Raw genomic sequence first — 22,029 nt, 5'->3', positions numbered from 1 at the left:
TATGCATTTACCCGCAGCTTTCCATTAACAATCCATGGATATGACTGCTTATCTAATTCTCTCAGGAATGGGTATGTTAGTCGGATATCGGCATGGATTACCATTCGGTCAAGACTCGGACAGACAAACTAGTGTAGATTTCCCTTAAGAAACTATCCTATATTGTGTTATGCTCTAAGTTAAGTTAATGGGATGACACTTAACTGATATATGAATAATAATACTTCCCATAGGAACTGGTGGTTATCATATATTCAGAAGCTAAATTTGATTGGATTATTTGATTAATTTTACATGAGATGTTAGATAAATGGAATCTAGTTGAATGAGATTCTCTTAATAAATATATATGTATGCTTATTCCTTAGAATGAGTAGATGTATGCATTGATTATGAATCCAAGTTTGTTATGACATGAAAGTGATGTAATGAACAAAAGTTTGTTTTTGTTTTGAATTCTGTAAATGCTTGTATCTCACTAGTATGTTTTATTGCTGCTTGAATAGATGTCGAATATGAACGTTTTGCATAATTTGTTAGGAGAGAATCAGTTGACCGGCCCTAACTATCTGGACTGGAAAAGGAACTTGGACATTTGTTTGATTGCTCACGATTATAAGTTTGCTATTATTGGGGAAAGGCCTCAAGTTCCTGCTGAGAATGCTTCTCAAGAAGAGAGATGACTTTGCTAAGTGGACAAAGGCTAATGATATGGCCAAGTGTTATATCATGGGGTCTATGAGCAATGTATTGCAATACACTTATCAAGGTTATGAGTTTGCTGCTGACATTTTGGAAAGCCTCAAGGATATGTTTGCGGAACATAGTCGTCCCGCAAAAACTGAAGCTATCAAGAAGCTTATGAACACCCATATGGTTGATGGAACTCCAGTTCGAGATCATGTATTGTACATGATGTCCCTTTTCAATGAACTGGATGTTTTGGGATCAACCATGAACACTGAAATGAAAGTAGAAATGGTGCTCAATTCTCTGCCTCCGTCGTTTGCAAATTTCAAATTGAATTTCAATATGTGTAAGATGGAGATGGCTCTCCCTGAGCTGCTCCAACAGTTGCAAACAGCTGAGGGGATAATTAAGGAGCAAAAGCCTGCTGGAACACTTCATATTGGGGAGTCTTCTTCTGGTCCATCTGGGCTAAGGGAAAGAAGAAGAAGTTCAAGAAGAATTCTAATAAGAAACCAGCAGCGACTAACGCTCTTGGAGTCAAGAAAGGAAAAGGTGATAAACCTAAAGGGAAATGTTTCCACTGCCAGCAAACTGGGCATTGGAAGCGGAACTGTAAGGATTATCTAGAAAAGAAAAAGGCTGCAGGTAATTTTGAATCCTTAGTTGTCAAAGCAAATATTGCTACTAACATACCAAATTCTTGGTGTGTTGATTCCGGGGCCACTAATCATGTATGCAATTCATGTTGCGTTAAAACCCTGCAGAAGCGATTGCGCAGCTACACAATGGTACTCCAAATATTGCAAAGAACACAAACTAAAGAAGATAAAAGAGACAAGAATTTAACGAGGTTGAATTCTCGGGAAAAACAAGAGATTTATATATTATCGTTTGGGAGAAAACATATAAACCCTAAGAGAGAAAGAAGAATTTTTGGAGTATTTTTTTAGGTTCTCTACTAGGCTATTTATATAGGTACATTACTTAGCCTACAAGACTAGGGTTTCATAACTTGTCCACAAAGTTCCTAGAATTTAGGATCAAGTAAACCAATTAAGAGTTATCATAAAACTCTTAATCCTAATCCTAACTCATAACCGACTAAAATTGGGTTTATCCCAATCTTTGGTCCACCGACTAAGTTTGGTGAGAGTTATCTAAAAACCTCCATCACCGACCTGACCCATATCCAACAATTCTCCACCTCGGATCATGCATTCATGCATGAGACGATCAATAACAAAATCACCTTCGTCTTCCAACGTCGATTGCACCATAGGCTGCCTACGTATCCTCTGCAAGGAATCAAACCGACCGTAGTTCACTCAATGGCCTTGATAGAAGGCCTCCACCGGGTTCCTAAGAACCTCTACCCCAAAGGGTATCACCAAACCGGAAGAATGTGGATCAATTTCGAGCAATAACGAAACTTGACCCCAGATACTACTTTCGTTAACATATCAGTTGGATTGTCTTTGGTATCGATCTTCACAAGTAGAATGTCTTCTTCTTCCAGAATTTCTCTAACAAAGTGAAATCGAACATCTATATGTTTGGTTCTGGCATGATGCACTTGATTTTAGCCAAGTAAATTGCACTAATACTATCACAATGCACAGGCAGTTGTTCCTGCACAACACCCAAGTCATCTAGCAAACCCTGTAACCATATAGCCTCCTTAAATGCTTCAGTAACTGCCACATACTCCGCTTCAGTAGTTGAGAGAGCCACAGTAGACTGCAAAATCGACCTCGAACTAACCGGTGCTCCAGCCAAGGTAAATACATACCCTGTAGTTGAACGCCTCTTGTCCAAATCACCAGCATAGTCAGAATCCACATAACCAACACACAGCTGATTGTTCCCATCTTCCTTCACAAACTCCAAGCCAACATCAACAGTACCATAAAGATACCTCAAAATCCATTTCACAGCTTTCCAATGTCCTTTACCAGGATTATGCATATAACGGCTGATCATACTTACTCCATGTGAAATATCCGGCCTTGTACATACCATCACATACATCAAGCTACCAACAACACTAGCATATGGGACTTGGGACATATACTCACGCTCTTCTTCAGTAGTGGGAGACATATCAAAACTCAACTTAAAATGAGGACCAAGGGGAGTACTTACAGATTTAGTTCCTTCGCAGATACCAAATTTCTGTAACACTTTCTTCAAGTATGCCTTTTGAGACAAACAAACTTTACCCTTCTTTCTGTCAAGTTGAATCTCCATGCCAAGAATCTTCTTAGCTTCTCCCAGATCTTTCATCTCGAACTCAGTTGACAATTTTTGCTTCAAATTATCAATCTCTTTCTTGTTATTCGATGCTACCAGCATATCATCGACATACAAGAGCAAATATATGAAAGACCCATCACGTAGCTTCTTGAAGTATACACAATGGTCATAGTGACTTCTTGTGTATGTCTGGCCAATCATAAACTGATCAAATTGCTTATACCACTGTCCTAGAGACTTTTTCAGCCCATACAACGATTTCTTCAGCTTGCATACACAATCTTCTCTTCCAGCAACTTTGAACCCACTCGGCGGAGTCATATAAATCTCCTCTTCTAGATCACCATGTAAGAACGTCGTCTTCACATCTAGCTGAACTAGGTCTAAATCATACTGTTCTACCAAGGACAACAAAATTCGGATTGATGAGTGTTTCACAACTGGAGAGAACACCTCATTGTAGTCAATCCCTTCCTTTTGGGCATAACCTTTTGCAACTAACCTTGCCTTGTAGCGTACTTGATTCATATGAGATCCTTCTTTCTTAGCATATACCCATTTGCACCTAATGGCCTTCTTACCGTTCGGAAGCTTCGTAAGAATCCATGTGCCATTCTTGTAAAGAGACTCCATCTCATCCTGCATAGAAGCTTCCCATTCTTGATGCTCTACACTGTGTATAACTTCAAAATAGGTATTAGGAATACCTTCTTCAACAACTGGTAATGCATAAGCTATAAAATCATTCATCCAACCAGGTTTTCTGATTGATCTTCTCGGTTTTCTGGTTGCTATGGTCTCAGTGACCGTAGATTCTGTATCTTCCACTGCTTCATGTTCCTCTTCATAAACATCGTCACTATCATTTGGAACTTCAGTAGTTACCTCCCTTGTAGACGTCACGCCTTCCGAAGTAGTCGTAACAGATACATACTTAGCTGGAATTAGTGGAAAGGCAAGGTAACATCTCCACCTGGTGCAAAGGCTCACTAGTATTGGTGCTTCTGTTCTCCACCTGCTGAGAACCCCAAGAATTTACCATAGACGCTTCATCAAATGTAACATCTTTACTCATGACTATCTTCTTCTCTACTGGATTCCAAATTTTGAACCCTTTCATTCCTTTCTTCACACCAATAAAGATGCCTTTAACAACACGGCTATCAAGCTTGTTTTCACTAACATGATACCAAGCAGGGAAACCAAAGATATGAATTGAGTCATAGTCATAAGCCGGTTTACCATACCACTTCTCCATCGGAGTTTTACCTTCTAATGCAGCTGATGGAAACCTATTAATGAGGAAGCACGCATATGTAACTGCCTCAGCGCAAAACGCTTTACCTAATCCAGCATTAGATAACATACATCGTACCTTCTCCAGCAAAGTACGATTTCAGCTACCCCATTTTGTTGCGGTGTCTTCTTAACTGTGAAATGCCTTTGTATTCCCTCATCCTGACATACTTGCAAGAATGGATCAATTTTGTACTCTCCACCATTGTCCGAACGTAGTACCTTGATCTTTCTATCAGTTTCAGTTGCCTTTTTCCACCTCACAAAGACTTCTAGGACTTCATCCTTATGCCTCATGGTGTACACCCATACTCGCCTAGAATAGTCATCAATGAAAGAAACGAACCAATGTTTCCCTCCCAATGATGCATTCTTGGAGGGACCCCAAACATCTGAGTGAACATAATCAAGAACTCCACTAGTGTTGTGGATTGTTGTGCCAAAGCTTGTTCTTGTTTTCTTGCCTTTCACACAATGTTCACAAAACTCTAATTTGCAGGCAATAGCACCTTTCAATAAATCTTGACGAATTAAAGAGTATAACGACTTATCACCTGGATGTGCAAGTCGCATATGCCATAACTTCGTGGTCTCCATCGCTGCAGTCTCGATGTGTTCAGAAATTGACACATCTCCTGTTACTGTACTCCCAGTTAAGTAGTACAAGTTATGATGCCTTGTGACCTTCATGATTACCAACGATCCAGAGATTATCTTTAGAATTCCATTTTCAGCGACTAACTTGTATCCCTTAGCTTCCAAAGTTCCGAGCGAAATCAGATTCTTCTTCACAGTAGGTGCGAACCTTACTTCCTTCAGTTCCCGAACCATAACATCATGCATCTTGATTCGAACACTACCAATCCCGATCATTCTGCAGGTATGATTATTCCCCATACGTACTTCTCCATCAAACTTCTCGAAGCTTGAGAACCAGTCCCGATGAGGACATATGTGATAAGTAGCACCAGAATCTAGTACCCATGTACCGTCAGTTACGATACAAGATGATGGTGTCACAGTCAGTGAGAAATCCGAAGCTACATCTGAATCATCACTTGCCTTAGCAATGTTCACCTCAGTCTTGTTGTTATCTCCTTCTCTATCTTTACGCTTGGTACAATCCTTAGCCCAATGGCCAAAGTCATGACACAATGCACATTCATTCTTCTGCAGACGCGCTCTTGACTTTTAACGCCCTTTCACTTTGCCACGATCACCATTCTTCTTTCTCCTGTCTGTTGAACGACCTCTTGCAAGAAGCAAGTCACTGTTAGCTTCACTTGACAGGTCTTCACGGTCCATCTTCCTGAACTCCTCACTACGCAATGTTGTAGTGACCTCAGCGTATGTCATCTTATCCTTCCCATGCATTAAAGCCTTAATCACGGGTTCATACCTTTCAGGAAGAGAGTTTATCAGACACAAAGCTTTTTCCTTGTCGTTTATCTTCTCATCATAGTTAACTAACTCAACAGAAGTTTATTATATGAATCCAGGTGCTCTGTTAGTTGCACCTTTCTTCATGTTATAGCGATACAAATTTCTCTTAAGATGTATCCTATTAGCCACGTTCTTCACAAGGTACTCCTTCTATAGCTTTTCCTATAGATCCTTAGCTGAAGTCTCGTGTTGATAATTAACTCTTATTGATGTTGCTAAACGCCCACGAATCGAACCCAGACATAATTTATTCATCTTGTTCCACTGCTTGTCAGACATCTCCGCTGGCCGACCTTCTAGAGCTTCTTCTAGGTCAAGATGAACAAGAGCATCCATTACGTATGTTCTCCATAAACCAAAGTTATTGGTTCCGGTGAACTTTTCAACCTTCATTTGTGATCTATGAGAATGCAGTATTTCTTCTTTTGTTTCTTTATCTTTACTTGTGGACTCCGAATGTTCTCCTAAAGGATCTTTCGGATCAACTGGATCTTTCCAGTCAACCATTGTTCACAAACAACCAAATATAGATAAAAAACTAAACTTTGAGATCGGAATTACCTCAAACAACTTCAGAAAAAAATACTCCCGCTGCAATATTATGAATACCGAAAATTCCAAGAACCTAACCCGAGCTCTTGATGCCAATTGTTGCGCTAAAACCCTGCGGAAGCGATTTGCACAGCTACACAATGGTACTCCAAATATTGCAAAGAAGACAAACTAAAGAAGATAAAAGAGACAAGAATTTAACGAGGTTGAATCCTCGGGAAAAAAAAGAGATATATATATTATCGTTTGGGAGAAAACATATAAACCCTAAGAGAGAAAGAAGAATTTTTTGGTGTAATTTTCTAGGTTCTCTACTAGGCTATTTATATAGATACATTACTTATCCTACAAGACTAGGGTTTCATAACTTGTCCACAAAGTTCCTAGAATTTAGGATCAAGTAAACCAATTAAGAGTTATCATAAAACTCTTAATCCTAATCCTAACTCATAACCGACTAAAATTGAGTTTATTCCAACCTTTGGTCCACCGACTAAGTTTGGTGAGAGTTATCTAAAAACCTCCATCGTCGACCTGACCCATATCCAACAATTCATTGCAGGGGTTCCAGATAACCAGGCACCTAAGTGAAGGGGAAATCTATCTAAACCTTGGTTCGGAGGCAAGAGTTGCTGCCAAAGCTATCGGAGAAGTCCGACTTCTTTCTAATTTTAATTCTAGTAGTAGGAATAAAAGTTTGGTACTTAAAAATTGTTTATTTGTACCAGATCTTAGGAGGAACTTAATTTATGTTTCTTGTCTAGTTAAAGACGGTTTGAAAGTTAAATTTAATTCCACCAAGGTTATGATAATTAAAGGCAGTTTAATTATTTTTTCTGGTTTACTATCAGATGGTTTATATCTTTTATCTCCTACTATACCTTGCATTTGTAATAAGGAAATAATTGCATCTTCTTCCTCAAATAAGAGGAAGTCTCCTAGTGTTAATTCTACATATCTATGGCATCTTAGACTTGGTCATATTAACCTTAACAGGATCAAGAGATTGGTACAAAGTGGACCTCTTAGTTCACCAGATATTGAACCATGGTCTCTCTGTGAATCATGTTTGGAAGGTAAAATGACTAAGAGATCTTTTTCTGGTAAAGGAATTAGAGCTAATGAGATATTAGAATTAATATACACAGATGTATGCGGTCCCATGAATGTTAAGGCAAGAGGTGGCTTTGAGTATTTCATTACATTTACTGATGATTGCTCGAGATTTGGCCATATCTACCTTATGCAACATAAATCCGAATCTTTTGAAAAGTTCAAAGAGTATCGGATGGAAGTGGAAAATCAAACAGGTAAAAAGATAAAAGCTATCCGATCAGATCTTGGTGGTGAATATCTTTCTAATTTGTTTGGAGCATACTTGGTGGAAAATGGGATTGTATCCCAACTCACTGCATCTGGTACTCCGCAACAGAACGGTGTAGCTGGGAGGAGAAATAGAACCTTGCTAGAAATGGTGAGATCTATGATAAGTTATACAACCTTACCGATTTCTTTTTGGGGATACGCCTTAGAAAATGCATCATACATTTTGAATTTAGTTCCAAGCAAGGATGTTTCTGTGACACCCAAGGAATTGTGGGCTGGCCACAAAACAAGTCTACAACATATTAGGATATGGGGGTGTCCAGCACATGTGTTGAAAGTAAGTCTAGCAAGTTGGAATGAAGGTCAGAAGTATGTTTGTTTGCAGGATATCCAAAGGGAACTAGAGCTGGTCTATTTTATAATCCGAGGGAACAAAAGGTATTTGTTAGCGCAAATGCAATTTTTCTCGAAGAAGATTATATGATGGATTACAAGCCTCGTAGTAAAGTAATTCTTGAGGAGTTATCCGAAATTGAATCGACGGTAACTAGTGGTGTACAAAATTCACAAAGTCCATTCATAATGAACGACGTGGCTTCCACTTTGTCGATACCAATTTCAGGGATACCTCACTTGAATAATCCTCATAATAATCATAATGCAATTGGTACACAACAAATTGGTGATAATACACCAGGTCCAAGTACGTCAACAACACCAATAGTACAGCAAGAACCTGAACGTCAAGTTCAAACTAAACTAGCACAACTTGTCCCTTATAATCATGTAGATGCACCAGTTGTTCGTCGTAGTGGAAGAATCAGAAAGCCTAACCCAAAGTTTTTACATTTGGGAGAAACTTTTGAAGCTGTCCCAGATGAATCTGATTCGGATCCAACTACATATGATGAAGCAATGCGTGATAAAGATTCAGCAAAATGGCAAGTGGGTATGAAAGATGAGATTGCTTCAATACATTCCAACGGAGTCTTTGATATTGTAGATCCACCATCTAATATTAAACCCATTGGATGCAAGTGGGTTTACAAGAGGAAAAGAGGCCCTAATGGAAATGTCGAAACTTTTAAAGCGATATTGGTGGCAAAAGGGTATACTCAAAAACAAGGAGTTGATTATGAGGATACTTTTTCGCCAGTTGTCATGTTCAAATCCATCAGGATACTTTTAGATATTGCTGCGCGTTATGACTATGAGATTTGGCAAATGGACGTCAAGACTTAATTTCTTAATGGCAATCTTGAAGAAGAAATTTATATGGTCCAGCCAGACGGTTTCATAGAAGTTATAGAACCTGGTCAAGAGCACATGGTTTGCAAATTGCGAAAGTCCATTTATGGACTTAAGCAGGCTTCTCGGAGCTGGAACATCAGACTTGATGAAGTCATTAAATCAATTGGCTTTATTCAAAATCCTGAAGAACCATGTGTATGCATGAAATTGAATGGAGTTGTGGTAACATTTTTGGTGTTATACGTAGATGACATCCTGCTCATTGGGAATGATACAGGTGCATTGTCATCAACTAAGATTTGGCTATCAAATCATTTCAGTATGAAAGATCTAGGGGAAGCCAGCTATGTTCTAGGAATTAAGATTTTAAGGAATCGAAAAACTAGGACATTAGGTTTATCCCAAGCTACTTATATTGACAAAATTTTGGTGCGTTTTGCTATGCAAGAATCAAAGAAGGGATTTAGTCCCTATAGACATGGAGTTCCTCTTTCTAGAAATCAATGTCCAAAAACATATGAAGAAGAAGAACGGATGAAGACTGTCCCTTATGCTTCTGCTGTGGTAGTCTCATGTATACCATGCTATGCACTCGACCAGATATTTGTCATGCATTAGGCATGGTTAGCCGATATCAATATAATCCTGGTCAAGACCATTGGATCGCGGTCAAGCACATTTTAAAATATATCAGGAGAACTAGAGATTATGTGCTCGTGTACGGTGGTGAGGATTTAGTACCGATTGGTTATACTGATTCTGATTTTCAATCAAATGTTGATGAAAGGAAGTCAACTTCAGGATGTCCATTTACTCTAGGAGGTGGAGCAGTGAGTTGGAGAAGTGTGAAGCAGAAACGCATTGCTGATTCTACCACAGAAGCCGAGTACGTGGCAGGTTCTGAAGCTGCCAAGGAAGGTGTTTGGTTTAAAAGATTCCTAACGGAACTTACTGTAGTACCAGAAGCAAAGCAACCACTTGTTCTTTACTGTGACAATAGTGGTGCTGTTGCAAATAGTAAGGATCCAAGAGATCACCAAAAGGAGAAACACATTGAGAGGAAATATCATATAATCAGGGATATAGTTAAAAGAGGTGACATCGTTGTCACTAAAATTCCAGGTGCAAGGAATCTAGCAGATCCTTTTACGAAAGTTTTACCTCAAAAGGTTTTTGATTAACATGTTACTGGAATGGGCGTTAGAGCCACTATTGATTGATTGTTTTTAGTGCAAGTGGGAGATTGTTCGGATTAATGCCCTAAAACAATTATTGTGACATTTTCAAGTAGTTTAATAAATGGCTTTTGCATACACATGAGATATATTGTTGAATAAATTATTATGTGATTAACTTATATGCAGGGATATGAGTTATCTATCAATGTGATGAGATCATATTGATGGGTCTATTAGAAACTCTTTTACTACGTCAGTAAAAAAAGAGTACTTCTTTATTGTTATTTCATAAAGTTCTTAATTCTGAGAATTGATGTATACCTTACATGTTCATCATCTCCATCTTGTCTCGTTAAGCAGTGAGGTCGTAAACGTTATAAGTGATCCAATATTCTGAACGAGATGGATAGTTAAGATGACATAGTAGGATTACATGATTCAATATGAAGTCCATAAATTATGACATCCCCTCGTATTACAGTGCAGTAATTATTATTCTAAACTGGTCAGTGATCATTCAAATTGTTTGAGCGATTATTAGATTAATAATGGTTGTCCAGCACACGTAATAGTCGAGGATATAAGACATAAATAATCGTAATGACACTGACAAGCAAGAGTTGCTAGCCATGGATTATTTATGGATGCCAGTTACAATGGACCGATTGTTATGTGACTGTAACAAGGCTAAAGGGTTTATTAATAAATACAACATGAATTAGAGGGTTCAATCACAAATCTATAGTGGAGTGATTTGTGGTTAATAGTCGGAAAAACTGATTACGTGAAACGTGGTTTTGGTTTTGACTGAAATTAAGCTAATTAATGTTTAACCCTAAAAGACCTAACCGTTTTATCTTAGTGGGAGAGTGGAGTGAAAAACTGCTATATAAGGATATGGTAGACTATTTTCTTGTTGCGCCCACACTAACATTGAAAATATCTTCTCTTCCTTCTGATAAAACTGTTAAGACTTTTAGGTATAAGAAAACCCAAGAAGTAAAAGTTTTTTTTTCCATAATTAGTATATTATTCTTGGTTGAAGTTTTGGTGAAGAAAACACAGGAGCAAGAAGTCAAGGTTTGAATCTTTGGGTCTTCTCAATTACTGCTAAGAAGGTAAGTTATTCAACCATGTTCTTTGTTTCATATGTATAATCAAAGTAGATGGATCTTCTGGATTTAGGAAAAAGTTTTGAATCAAGTCTTCCGTTGTGCCTATGATATGCTTGTTTCCTAACACTCTAGTGCATCAACAAGACACCGTCAGTTTTGTAGCGTATGATTCTAAAATTAATGGAAGGGGAAATGATAAATTAAAAATTGTAGATCTGTAAACCTGTAGGAGTGGAATATCGCACATATCAATAAGTGTGCGAAGAAAGAATTTTCTGATATAACCGAGTATTATTGCACACGACAAAGTTGAAGTGACGTATTGGATGATGTAAGCTAATTCAGGAGTAAAGTGTGATGTTCTATGCGACGTATAGTTTGTGCGAGAATGAGTGATTGTAAATGAGCGAATGTATCGCACAATGATGGTTAGCAAATATGGTGGTAGTACCAAAAAAGAATAAAGGAATACGAATCTGCATAGACTTTACTGGTTTAAATAAAGTGTGCCCGAAAGATAGTTTCCTGTTACCAGATATACCTCAAATGGTAGAATCGGCATCTGGAAATGATAGAGTCTCAATGTTGGATGGATATAAAGGTTATAATCAAATTCCTTTGGATGAAGCAGATCAAGGACATACAACTTTCTTCACACCAAGAGGTTTATACTGCTATACGAAAATGCCATTTGGATTGAAGAACGCGGGTGCGAGATATCAGAGGATGGTGGAAAAAGTATTTGAAAAATGGATACATAAAACATTAGAAGTGTATGTCGATGATATGTTAATTAAGAGTAACGAGGCGAAGGATCATGTTGATGATTTGCGAGAAATCTTTGAGCAGATGCGAAAATTTAATATTAAGGTGAATCCAGAAAAATGCATCTTCGGTGTAGCATCATGGAAATTCTTAGGTTATATAATATCCAAGAAGGGAATATAAGTTGATCCAAAAAAAAGTACAAGAAATTAGAGATATGTCGCCCCCTGCAACAGTGAAAGATGTTCAAAAGCTAAATGGATTGATAGCTTCGTTGGGATGGTTTATTTCACGTTCTTCAGATAAATGTAAACACTTTTTTAGCATAAAAGAAGGGGACCAAATTTGAGTGGACGGAAGAATGTGATAAAGCATTGCAGAGCATAAAAAACTATTTGGAGAATTTATCCATTATGCAAAAAGCCAAGCCAGGAGAAGAATTGCTACTCTATTTAGCATCAACATCGCATGCGGTAAGTGCAGTATTACTACGCTCGGATGACGGGGTAGAAAAACCAATATATTATATAAGTAAAACATACAACTCAGCTGAGAAAAATTACTCAAAGATTGAAAAGATAATTCTCGATTTGGTGTATGCATCATTCAATCTTCGCATTTACTTTCAAGCTCATAAGATCAAGGTATTAACGAATGTACCAATTGAACCAACCATGAAGAATTCAAAAAGATCAGGGAGAGTTGAAAGGTGGAAAGCACAGTTAGGAAATTATGAAATTGGTTATGATATTTTATCTTCACCAAAGTCTCAAGTTATCGCAGAGTTTCTCGCAGAGTTTCCATTAGAAGAAGATGAATATGTAGAAGAAATGATGGATGTGGATGAAGACTATGGGAATCCTAAAGACTTATTAACTGATTGAAATTAAAATAGATGGGAAATATTAGTAGACGGATCATCCAATGAAGAAGGGAATGGAATTGGTAAGGAAATGGATGGGAAATATTTCACCAACAGGAGCGAGAACGGATAATTCATTCAGACTGGAGTTCGCATCCACCAATAATGAGACTGAGTATGAAGCAGTTGTACATGCACTAAGGCTAGCAATATAAATGAAGATAGAATATGCATGAATAACTAGTGATTCACAACTGGTAATTCGACAAATAGAAGGTACATATAGTACAAATGAACTATCTTTGCAAAAATACAAACAATTGGTTATGGATTTAGCAGCACGAATTCAAAAAATAAGTTGGAGACATATAGGCAGAAAGGACAATAGACTCGCAGATGCATTCGCCTTCATACCTTCCATGTTAAAAGACCCAGTTGCAAGGGACATAAAAATACAAACACTCTTTTTACCATCTATAGAGAAAGGAGAAACAATACAAACAGATGTGATGGCAATAAAAGATATGGAAGAAGAAAATGTGAGCGAAGATAAAGATTGGAGAACTGCAATCCATTTATACTTAGAGAAGGGAGATGTACCAAGAAAAAGGTTGGAGGCACACAAATTAAAAAGTCGTGCGACGAATTATGAATTGAGGGAGGGCATTCTTTATAGAAGATCCTTCCTGGGACCTTTGCTCAGATGTCTTACGCGAAAAGAAGGGATATAAATTTTAAAGGCATTACATTTATAGAAAAAGCGGGGGTCTAACAACACCACCCAATATTTCTCTTAGCAATCTGTATGGACTAACTCCGAAATACTTTGCTAGAGAATCAACTAGACAGTCAGACTCAATCTAGATAAAAAGTATCTCAAGGAGTTATTATCTCAATCTCTCGATTTGATTTTTACTCAAGCTAAAATCAATAGTGAGTCTTTATCAAAGAAAGATAACTTGGACAGTACCAAAGACCAATGTCCAAGGATCAATCAACTACAATCAACAACCAAAAGTTGGATTAGAGAAGTTGATGATCACGAACGCACAACCTGTATTATTTCTATTATATAAAATATAATGCAGAAAAGAAATAACAAAGACACCAGAAATTTTGTTAACGAGGAAACCGCAAATGCATAAAAACCCCGGGACCTAGTCCAGATTGAATACACACTGTATTAAGCCGCTACAGATACTAGCCTACTCCAAGCTAACTTCGGACTGATCTATACTTGAACCCCTACCAATCTCCAACTGATACAAGGTATAGTTGTACTCCTACTCCTCTGATCCCAGTAAGATATTGCGCACTTGATTCCCTTAGCTGATCTCACCCACAACTAAGAGTTGCTACAACCCGAAATCACAGACTTGATAATAAACGAATCTGTCTCACACAGAAAAGTCTATCGAAAGGATAAATTTGTCTCCCACAGATAAACCCTAGTTTTTGTTTCGTCTTTAGATATAAAATCAAGGTAACAGGAACCAATTGACAATCCGGACTTATATTCCCGAAGAATAGCCTAGATTAATCAATCACCTCTCTACAATCCTTCCTGACTACACAAGAGGATTGTCGAGGAATCACAAACAGTGAGACGAAGATGTTTGTGACTTCTTTATCTTGCCTATCGGAGAACTCTCACGATCTCAAGCCAATCAATCGATTGTACTCGTACGATAGAAGATGCAAGATCAGATCACACAACTACGATAAAAGTAGTATCGGTCTGGCTTCACAATCCCAATGAAGTCTTTAAGTCGTTAACTCGAGTTTATAGAAGAAACTCAAGAGTTAATGGAAATCGACTCTAGCGAGCGCACTAGTAGCACACAGACGTGTGGGGATTAGGTTTGCTCAATGCTAGATGTCTCCTATATATAACCGTTCAAATCAGGGTTTTTCCTTAGGTACAAATCAATCCTTATTTACCGTTGGATGAAAACCTGATTTAGATTCAAGCTAATATCTCTCAACTGTTAGATCGAAAGACATAGCTTGTCACACACACTTGGATACACGTTTACTGGGTTTGAGAAAACTATGCCCAAACGAGTACACGTATGTTGGTTCAACATGATAACCCAAAAGGTCAACCATATGAGCATATCATATTAACATGTTCTTCTTCACCATAACTAGTTCAATTGACTCAAATGAACTAGTTAAGAGTTGTTCAATTGCTATGAGATCTTATGTAACTACACAAGATGTAATTGAATCAAAGATGATTCGACTCAATTAGAATCGTCTCATGAACATTATAGCCACGGTTTGCATAAAGCATTCCTTAATAATTAATGTTTCATGTTCAGAGCACATCTTTAGATCATAACCTCTTAAGTTCAAAAACAAGTTCGCGGACTTAAGTTAATCGGTTGAGTTTTCCAAACCCAGCAGAAATTCTCGGGACGAGAACTTCCGCCAGCTCGTGGACTGGGTTCGCGGACTTAGCACACAAACGAGTTTTGGAAATCCCAGCAGAAATTCTCGGTCGAGAACTTCCGTCAGTTCGCGGACTGAGTTTGCGGACTGGGTTCGCGGACTTGGCAAGCCAATTCCACAATCCCACCGATTTCTCTTGATCAACAAAGTTCGAAAACTTCGATTCAAGGAATACATGGTTATATAATCTAAACTCTCATTTCAATCATTGAAACATTCTCAGATGGCGATATTCAGTCGTGAAGAACAACAGACCTTTCTCGTCAGAGCAATTTCCAAAGTGATTAAAACTTTCATGACTTTCGTCACTAGGTGAAGATAAACCTGATCAAAGCGAAAAGCTTTACCAACACATGATTTTGAGTAAAAGATAAGCAATGAATACTCATCTTGAAATATCAAGTGTTTATGATCTAGTCTATATAGCATATACTTTTGTCTCATAAGAAGTATGAGAAGAATAGATAGAATTTCAAGTGATAGATAAGTTCAAGTCTTCACATACCTTTTTGTTGATGAAGTTCCACGGCTCCTTGGCGTAGATCTTCGTCGTTGTCCTTGAATCACCATGAAGTCCTTGAGCTCAACTACACTTTTTCTATCCTAGTCCGAGACTTAGCTAATAGGCTAGAAATCAAGACTTTGTAGTTTTGATCACTAACATTGACAAACATGCTTGAGATAGCAACGCATGCGAGGTTGACCGAGCTATGCTCTAACAATCTCCCCCTTTGTCAATTTTAGTGACAAAACTATTAATACAGATGGAATACAAAAAAGATAAACTTTAGTGGCTCTTATTCCATAGTCCAATCTTCAACGTTCCTTGAAATCTTCGTCCTTCCAAGTACTCCAATGATCCCAAAGGTTGTAAGTTTAGTATCACCGTTATTGAAGATCCGTAGCTATAACAATGAGAGAAATCGAGATTCTCGATCATTATTATACAGTGTTATCGTATTATTATGAACATCAAATTCCAATTGCATCACGACTTTAAAAATAATACTATGGTGATATGTATCACTCCCCCTTAGTAAATATTCCATCTCAATCATGGAAACCACTCCCCCTTACATAATGATCCGAAAACCTTATGTATTTGTAGTGTGACCTACAATATTTCTCCCCCTTTTTATCAATAAAATTGGCAAAGGTACAAGAACGGGTTCATAATGAAATTTCCACAAGAGACATTTCATGACCAAAAGAAAGACAACATATCATCTTAATTTAGATGCAATCTTATAGCCGAAGCTAACAGCATTCATCAAGGAGTTTTAAGATGCAAGATAACTCCTATAAAATTCCACAGTCGCACTCCCCGCAAGATATTACCATTAAGCACAATTTCAAAAGAACTCTCCCACATTTGATGTCATTCCCAAAGGAACAACAAGAGCGACCTTAATTTCGAAAGAAAAGAAGGATTTTTATTTGGACACCAAAAACCATGTGAATGATTTTATATATCCAAAACTCAACCAAAATACTCACAAGTAAACCCATGAGTATTCCAATTGAAATACGCAATTAAATCAAAACCACAAAAGTGATCAATTTAATTGAAAGTGCTCAACATAAGTAAACTCATGGAGCAACAAGCTACGACTAAGTTAATCATATGGAGGTGACTAACTTAACCGTTCAAGTACTCAACATAAGGAAAACCTTACGGAATACGCGACTACATTAACCAATAAAACATGATAGTGTAGCCTTTCATATACTCAACACAGGAAATTGTGGAATATATGAAGACTCAGTTAGATTAATTACAAGAGATCCTATAATTAATCTAGTCGGAATACAAACAAATAACCAAACTAATCACCGAGGTAATCAATTTAATTTTTTTGGGCTCAACATAAAAGATTATGGAACCCCGAATAAGATTATCATGGGACATGACAACCTTAACCGTACATACTCAACATAAGAAGGAACCTCATGGAGTACAAAACTAAATAACCAAACTAGTTGATTAATTTAGTTCCTAATGCTCAACATATAGCATCTTACGGAACAACCAACAAAGCCAAGGTTAATCGACTTAGTTGTAAGATGCTCAGCATAAGGCACACAATGGAGCCTTCACGGTAAAACATAGCAAGATGGATCAATGAAGATCAATACCAAGGATCTATTCTATCTTTGCATCATAATAAATTTTATCCTTGTCACACAAAAGATTTAATCCTATTTTCCATCAATTACATGATTGCATAGGCATAACTTTTGTATATGTCAAAAGTCCATTCGTCCTTTCATCAATACGAATACCAAATCATGGATGGCTTTACTTTTGACCGCAATATGGGACCTTCAAGTTCACGGACGCAAACAATACATATCCCATAAAAATATTGTAATATAACAAACCAAGAAAATACTGCAATAATAATCATCCTCCAAATATTTTTAGAATTTAATACCAATAAACCTAAAAAATAACAAGAAGATGAAACAAAAATAGCTATGTGTAGTCACAATCATCGCTATTCAAAGCACTAGTTATTCTTCCATCTAATCCAAAAAGAAGACATCCTAGGCGACAATGTCTTTGAGAAATTTAGCATCATTCCCAAACTCCTTGTTGTCAACAACCATTGGAACATAAGGTTCACGAAGATAGGAGTTTATATCAACGAACTGTCTTGGCTGACTATGTCGTACCAGGGCTCTCTGAATTTTTCAGGACTTTGATAGAAAATCCTTTATTTCACGAATCTCCTTTCTTACTTCCTTCAACTCATCAAGAACATCAGAAAACTTCTGAGAGTTAGAAGACACTACCTTTGGCTTTCTTGTATTCTTCCTTTTTCTTTTTCGGGACGGAGTTACAAGAGATTTTTATTTTTCCTTGATTGATGGATTAACAATCATGTTGACATCACTTATCTGTATAGACATGCTTTGAGAACAGTTATAACCAACTAATTTTTGTGGATGGAATTCACAATCTTATCAGGTCTAGAGATAAAAAGGATATCAAGAAGGAAAAAGGAATGTAGGGTTCAAAACCTATAAACAGGTTCGTAGTCGTTCAACTCTAAACCCTATAAAGAGTAGAATTGTCGATAATAACCTTTTGTTTGATAGACAAAAAACAACAACCCTAAAGAAAAACTTTTCTACAAGCCTGCACGTTTGCGATCTTGTCTCTTTCGATCAGGCACATGAGACAAGATTTGCACAACCACATAATTAATTTGTGCTGTGGTGAACAACAATTTGTCCACCACTTTCCTCAAGAGAGAAATCTTCAGGCATCTGTCTATCAAAACAATTTGACCATACTTTCTTTTCAAATGGTCTAATTCTATCCCTGAAAACCAAATTCTTTGAGGAAGATAAGATCCTACATACCTTGACGGTCTTCTGAGCAAGTTCCAACTTTCTTGCTAAACGATCTGTTCTTCGTTGAAGTTTGTTAGCATGCCTCATTTGATGCTTGTACTTGTAACATCTTGATAGTTCGTGGCCCTTCATTGAGCAAAAGAAGCACGTCAATCTTGGATAATGTTCAGGCATCTGTGGTGCGACAGCAGCTAAACACATAGTAGATCCTGAAACATCACGAACAGAGGTTCCATAGGATAAATCAATCGAATCTTCCAGCTTGATTGGGTTTCCTTCTTCCCTGAACCCGTTGAGGTTGATATTTGTATTGCTAAAAGTATCAAAATCGATGTTTTCACCAAGAATCCCTACACTTGATTTCCTATCTTCATCGGAATCATAGGTTTCAGAAATTTCATCAAGTGTTACAGCTAGACCTTTGTTCCTAGTGTATTTTCTGCGATTAGGGCATTCATTCGCAAAATGGCCAAACCCTTTATACTTAAAGAACTGAGGCATGTCCTCGTCATCAGTCTCGTCAGCATCCCTGTTTTTAGGAGGTACGCGACCGTGAGGTTTGTTTGATGACCTAGGTTGGTCTCTTGAAAATCGTTTACTTCTCTTCAACAGAAGATCCCTAGACCTCCTTATATAGGAGTCACAAACTTGGTTCCCAAGTCTTGGCCTCCTTAGTTTAGGAAACCATCTCCAACTAGGAAACCATGGTCAATTTACGTATCCTATCTTAATATGGTAATGAACTCAAACTAAGAATTTAATCTAAACTAGGAAACCACTGATTCCCTACACATTATTCGAATAACAGTTTGTTTTTAAGTTTGTGAATTTATTACAAGTATATATAGCTGGGTGAACTTCTCAACTTGTCGTCTATCCTTACTAATCTGAATAGTTGTGTATACTTCTAGCAGTGGTGATCGACGATTAATGGGAAAGAATAGAAATGAGTCAAACACTCAAGAAAAGGCGCCGTAAGACAACCATATCCAGAGGGTTTACAAGGAAGAAGTTGCATGTTCAAGGCCTTATCGGACCAAATCCAAAAATGTATCTCCAGTGTGTTTTACCATCTCCATCTGATCCAGTAAAGGTTATGTAAAAGTTACGTCCCATGGATCAATGAACTCTATCTAAGCTAACTGATATAAAGAAAACATCTATTTTTCAATCTAAAGTACTTCTCATTCAAACCCGATTTGATTTACGTATTTCACCCATGAAATTCTGCTACAAAATTAGAAAGTGGCACAAACATCAGAAAGTTACTGACCTGCCGCCACAAAACTACATAGTCCAAGCAAGATCTCGACAAATAACAAGTCAAGCCAACATCCCAAGCTTCTAGAGATTTCATTTTCATTGATGTTCCACAATCAGCAGAACTGAATGCATGGTGCTCGCAGAAGCCTTGCTTCCATGGCTTCGAAATGGCCCTCCTCACCGCCATTCAATAACACGTGAAGCTACAACCCTCCTCTTCAAGAAATGTACATCTTCTTCCTTTTTTGTTACTGACAGGATTCAATTTTAATACCTTGAGATAATTTTTACGTTCAAAAAGAAGAAAAAAAAAAAGAAACACAACCCTCCTCTTCATAAAGAGGCTAACCTCCGTAGATTTATTGATAGTGCAGAAATTTTTCAAGATAATATATAGTGGCACAGGTTGATCATAATGGAAGGCTAACCTCGGGTTATTACATATTTGTGTTGGATTTTGTATGGAGGTGGTGTGATGGATAATGCAGTGATTCCTAGTAATTGTAATAAAAGACAGAAGTTGATTGAATTATGGAAACCGCCTTTAGTGTAAATAATTGTAATAAAAGATAGAAATAGACGAACCCAATCCAAGTTCTACAAGTAGTCTTAGATTTGGATTCTGAGAATTGTATATATAAATATAAGGCACTAATTTTTACCAAGCACTAATTTCAAAAATTGTTGATATATATAGGTTTTAAAAGTGATTTGTAAAAATAAAAGCATTACCAAACCCATCCTTAGTAACTAGTAATTTAGGAAACCCATTATAGGGGCTCCAAGAAAAGAGTCTTGAGGGCTTCTAAGGATTCAAATATCCTACAATGAAGATAAGGGGACCTAATTCATACAAAAAATACTAAAATACCCTTAACCTATTAAACATGGAAACCTAAATTAAGAACGCGTGATTGGGGGATAGAAAAACAATTGGGGGATATGCAGTACTTCCCCCAACCAGTAGTGTCTGTTAAGGGGTGATTTTTTGGTATGAAAATACTAAAATACCCTTTGGTTAATTAAAAAATATTATGAAAAGACTATACTACCTTTTCCTCTAAAACTTAAAATCTAAAAACCAAATTCATTTATCCCTATTCTCTACAACTCAGTACCGACACTCTTAGGGTTAGGTTTTGAAAAAAAAATTTCTTCCATCTTGTTCTTCATCGACGATTAATCGTCGATTCAAAAATTTCTTCGTCGATTAACCTACCCGAATCATAACAATGCCTCCAGTAAAGAAACCAAATGCCCAATCGAACTCAAAATCGATTGGTGAATAGAAATTAAAACAAAGACTTGCTAAGATTGCTCAAGAGCAAGAAGAAGAAGAAGCAGCGAACTCGGACAATCAACCTCTCGCAAACATGGCTTCTGTGAGAAGGTAAGTGATTTTAAACTACTTTATGAGTGTTTAAATCAATTTATAACAATGGGTTTGGGTTAGAATCGCGAACCCTAACTCAAACAGTTGAGTTACAGAGAGTACCGTCACTGAAATATGTATGACTACAATGCTGGTATTGGGTTACGACATTCAGTCTATAATGAATACAGTGCCGGTATTAAGTTACGTCTTAGATGTTAGCATGAATGCAATGTCGTTATTGGGTTACGTCAATGTCGTTTCCAAACCCAGAGTCGCCTGAAACTGAATGATATGTATCGGCATATACATTGGGTTGAATACCATGTCGGTTTTAGGTTACGAAATTCCTTAATAATAATTCGAGTATGCCGGTAGTGGACTTTAAAACTTACAGGAACACCTATGAATTTTTCACCAGTACCGACATAGGTTTTAGGTTGCATTGTATGCTGGTACCCAGTTACGACATGGAATTGTTTTATTTCGACAGTGCCGATAGTGATCTTTTGGTATCCAGAAGAATTACATATGACTACCGGCATTGTCGATTTGAAATGTTAACTGTCAGAACGGTGTACCGTCAAGAATTATTTGCTAAGTTTCTATGCCGGCAACCATGTACCGGCGTGGTTTGTTTAAGAGAGTCTATGCCGGTACTTAAACTGAAAATAAGTTGTCTTATATTCATTTCGTGTGCTTATGATATAGGTCAAAAGACAAGGAAGCTAACAAAATAAAAACTAAAGATGTTGTCACTAAGAGAAGAAGGAAGGACGGTCTTGATACTCCTCAGTCTCTGCCTCCTCGAGGGAAAAATGAAGATCGGAACAAGCGTTTGGGGGCTGA

General features: G+C 37.4%; 1 protein-coding gene across 1 annotated transcript; it reads left to right on the top strand.

Moving 5' to 3' along the window:
- The first annotated feature begins 729 nt into the window (after positions 1-729).
- Positions 730-1,317, top strand: LOC113280103. The gene has a single exon (XM_026528756.1). The coding sequence runs from the start codon at positions 730-732 to the stop codon at positions 1,315-1,317; it is 588 nt and encodes a 195-aa protein (XP_026384541.1).
- The last annotated feature ends 20,712 nt before the right edge of the window (positions 1,318-22,029 follow it).

Source organism: Papaver somniferum, chromosome 5, assembly GCF_003573695.1.
Source record: "Papaver somniferum cultivar HN1 chromosome 5, ASM357369v1, whole genome shotgun sequence".
Lineage (NCBI taxonomy): Eukaryota > Viridiplantae > Streptophyta > Magnoliopsida > Ranunculales > Papaveraceae > Papaver > Papaver somniferum.
This window is presented reverse-complemented; position numbering and strand designations above follow the sequence as displayed.